Source organism: Seriola aureovittata, chromosome 12 (genome assembly GCF_021018895.1).
Source record: "Seriola aureovittata isolate HTS-2021-v1 ecotype China chromosome 12, ASM2101889v1, whole genome shotgun sequence".
In the NCBI taxonomy this organism is placed as follows: Eukaryota; Metazoa; Chordata; class Actinopteri; order Carangiformes; family Carangidae; genus Seriola; species Seriola aureovittata.
The window spans coordinates 23,627,697-23,630,937 of record NC_079375.1 but is presented as its reverse complement, the minus strand read 5'-3'; the positions used below and the strand labels follow the sequence as shown (position 1 = coordinate 23,630,937).

At 46.7% G+C, this 3,241-nt stretch overlaps 1 protein-coding gene across 1 annotated transcript; it reads right to left on the bottom strand.

The window, feature by feature from the left end:
- Positions 1-776: 776 nt before the first annotated feature.
- Positions 777-2,428, bottom strand: LOC130178723 (golgin subfamily A member 6-like protein 24). Its single transcript, XM_056391174.1, has 2 exons — positions 1,213-2,428; positions 777-1,048 (listed from the first exon to the last, which is right to left on the bottom strand). Exons 1-2 carry the CDS (start codon positions 2,414-2,416, stop codon positions 777-779), a joined length of 1,476 nt encoding a protein of 491 aa, XP_056247149.1. The 5' UTR covers positions 2,417-2,428.
- Between the last annotated feature and the right edge of the window lie 813 nt (positions 2,429-3,241).

Here is a 3,241-nt window from a genome sequence, read left to right as displayed (position 1 = left end):
ATCACATGGTTTTTGTTTTCGGGGTGTTACCGGAGTTGAATAAACACCATGTTAAATGTCTGAGCGAGTGTAGCGTGGTTGCTGTTGAGCAGTTGTAGCTGTTGTGGAATGACAATGCAGGAGCCCCTCAACAGCCCTGACCCTAAACCCTAACCCTGTTCTCCCAGTGTTGGAGAGCTCAGTGCGATAAGCTGTGTCACATGTTCTCCGGTCGGCAGAGCACGATCCTCTGCTGACAGGTTTCTCCAGGTGTTGTGGTGTGGAAGCTCGTGGAAGCACGTGAGGTTGGAGTGATCATCTGTGGTACCATGAGGGACTGGAGGGTTAACTATGAGGTGTGACGGTGAATCAACTGCAAGGTGGGGGGGAGGGGTCAGGAGAAGAAATAAGGGGAGGATGAGGAAGGAGAGTCGAGAGAGGCCTCCTCTCCTCTCACGATTATCTCCTTCCTCATCCTCCCCTCGTTCCTCCAGCTGACCCCCACCACCCCCACCTTCCTCCCTTTGCAGCTGATTCACCATCAGGCCTCACAGTTAACCCTCCAGTCCCTCACGGTACAACAGAGGATCACTCCAACCTCACACGCTTCCAGAGCTTCCACACCACAACACCTGGAGAAACCTGTCAGCAGAGGATCCCGCTCTGCCGACTGGAGAACATGTAACACAGCCGATCGCACTGTCCGGACTGAGCTCTCCAACACTGGGAGAACTGTTGAGGAGCTCCTGCATTGTCAGTCCATGTGCTGCGTGACGCCAACCCCCCCCCCCCCCCCTTTAGTACAGCTTGGTTATCTTCACTTCCCTTTCCTCAGGCACGTGGACACGATTTTGTGACCTGACCACTTTTTTTGCCCGCGAGTAAACAGACATGGTCTTTCTTTTGCTATTTACCTCTCCGCAGGTCTTTCTTGCCCTCCTCTTTTGCTCCCTCTCCTCCACCATTGCCTCGTCCCGGTCTAACTCCCTCATGACCCTGAGCAGGCGAATCCTTCTGGACTGCTGCCGGTTTGTCATGTGCACCAGCTGCTGCACTGAGTGCCCTGAAACTAAGGTTAGAGTCAAAGGTTTTAATGACGGTGGTGAAGCTCAAAACATTTTCACACAGAGGTAAAGAGCTAAATCAAACTACAAGATGAAGTTTAGTGGCGGTGACGTTGAAGTCATGTGACCGTGGTGCAGCATGCTTCTGTGTGAGTGTTGAGTTTCTTACTGTTGAGCGAGATGAACCACTCGGCCTCGTACGTCCGGTTGATGGCTCGGACGACCTGGGCTCTCTGGCTGTTGATCAGCCACATGTACAGTCTGGAAAGCAAGCTCAGCTTTGGAGTCTCCTCCTCCTCCTCTTCTCTCTCCTGACTTTCTCTCTCCTTCTCCTCCATCTTCTGTCGCTCTTTCTGTTGCCTCTCCCAGATTTCTCTCTTCTCCTTATGGAGACGTTCTCTCTCTTTCTTTGTCTGCTTTTCTATCTCCTTTCTTTCCTTTTCCTCCTTCTTCATTTGCTCCCTCTCCTCCTTCCCCATAGATTTAAATTCCTTCTTCTGTCTCTCTTTCTCCTCTTTCTTTTGCCTTTTCCTCTCCCTTATGCCCATCTTCTCCATTTCTTTCCTCTCCTTCTTGCGACGCTTTCTCTCCTTCTCTGCCTGCTTTGCTCTCTCCTTTCTCTCCTTTCTCTCCCTTTCCATTTCCTTCCTCTCCTCCTTCTCTCGTCTCTTTCTTTGCTTCTTCAGCATCTTCTGTCTCTCCTTCTTCTCCTTCTCCTGTATCTTTCTTTCCTCCTTCTCCATCCTCTGTCTCTCCTTCTCCTCCTTCTCCTGTATCTTTCTCTCCTCCTTCTCCATCTTCTGTCTCTCTTTCTCCTCCTTCTCCTGTATCTTTCTCTCCTCCTTCTCCATCTTCTGTCTCTCCTTCTCCTCCTTCTCCTGTATCTTTCTCTCCTCCTTCTCCATCGTCTGTCTCTCCTTCTCCTCCTTCTCCTGTATCTTTCTCTCCTCCTTCTCCATCTTCTGTCTCTCTTTCTCCTCCTTCTTTTGCCTCTTTCTATCCTCCTTCTCTCTCTCCTCCCTCTCCTCTCTCGTCTCCCAGGCGACGGAAGGCTGATCATATTTGCCAGATGTCGCCTCGGCCCTTGGTCTGGTGGGACCTTCGTCGATGTTCGGACGGGATGAAGGGCCGTCGTCATCCTCACAGGTGTAAAGATCAGACATGATCAAAGGGCTCTCACCCCTTTGCTTAGTCTTTCGTTGGGAAGCCGAAGGGCCGGGATCCTGCCAGGTGGAATGGGGCGGGGCATCGGCATCATCTGCCAGATACCCGGGTCTCGCGGCTCTTCGGTTGCACTTCCTTCTTTTAAAGGAGGAGCACAAATCTCCAAGAGACCAGGGTCTCGAAAATGATGGTTGAACAGAATAGGACATTGTAATACTCTCACTAACCGACGACGAAAAACTGCAGACACAAACACACATGACACACACATGATGATCAGGTTCTTTAACTGAACTTTCACACTCAACCAAAATGAAGTGAGATGCATTTCTCCCATCAATACTTGACAAGACTCTGTGCATGATAAACAAACACGTAAAAGACGCTGCAAAACATGTCACTTAAAACGACTGAGTACTGGTGCTACTGGTGCATCAAAAGATACTGAACTTGCACTGCTGCCAAATGTTATTACAGTGATAATACTAATAATACTCATAATTATAATTATGATCATAATAAAACCACTATTGGTGTTAATAATCTCACAGTTAGTTCAAGAGAAGTTTTTCAGTAACATGACATGATATTTTTTTGTCATCAGCAAACAACATGCAAAAAAACAAAAAAATGTAATAAAAAAAAGCATGAAGGATGCATACTTATCAAATAAACATTAAATAATCTTTGTGTTTTATTTTATTTTATGTAAGAGAAACTTCACAGTGTCACAAGTGAAAGGACCAGAAACCGTTCAGTTGAATTTTACTCTTGTGCAAAATTTAAAAACAAAAGGACTAAATTCAGTCCAGTTTGAACAAATGCAACTGAGGCAACAAGTGAAGCAAAGTTTACCAGTGGAAATTGTGTTGTGTAAATCATTTTACATCTTCTGATTACAGCTTGTTTGCAATTGCAGGTTGTTGTTTGCAATGCCACTAATGAAAAAAGTAATTTACTGGACCGATAAACAGGGAAAGTAAATGTACTTGTTCTTCAACACGATACAGTTCTATTAAACAGATAAAGTCAAT

Bases quoted from the DNA above. Each gene is read 5' to 3' on its own strand.
- LOC130178723 (XM_056391174.1), bottom strand. From the start codon at position 2,416: ATGTCCTATTCTGTTCAACCATCATTTTCGAGACCCTGGTCTCTTGGA. The intron at 1,049-1,212 runs GTAAGAAACTCA...CTCTAACCTTAG, and splicing joins GTGGTTCATCTCGCTCAACA to TTTCAGGGCACTCAGTGCAG.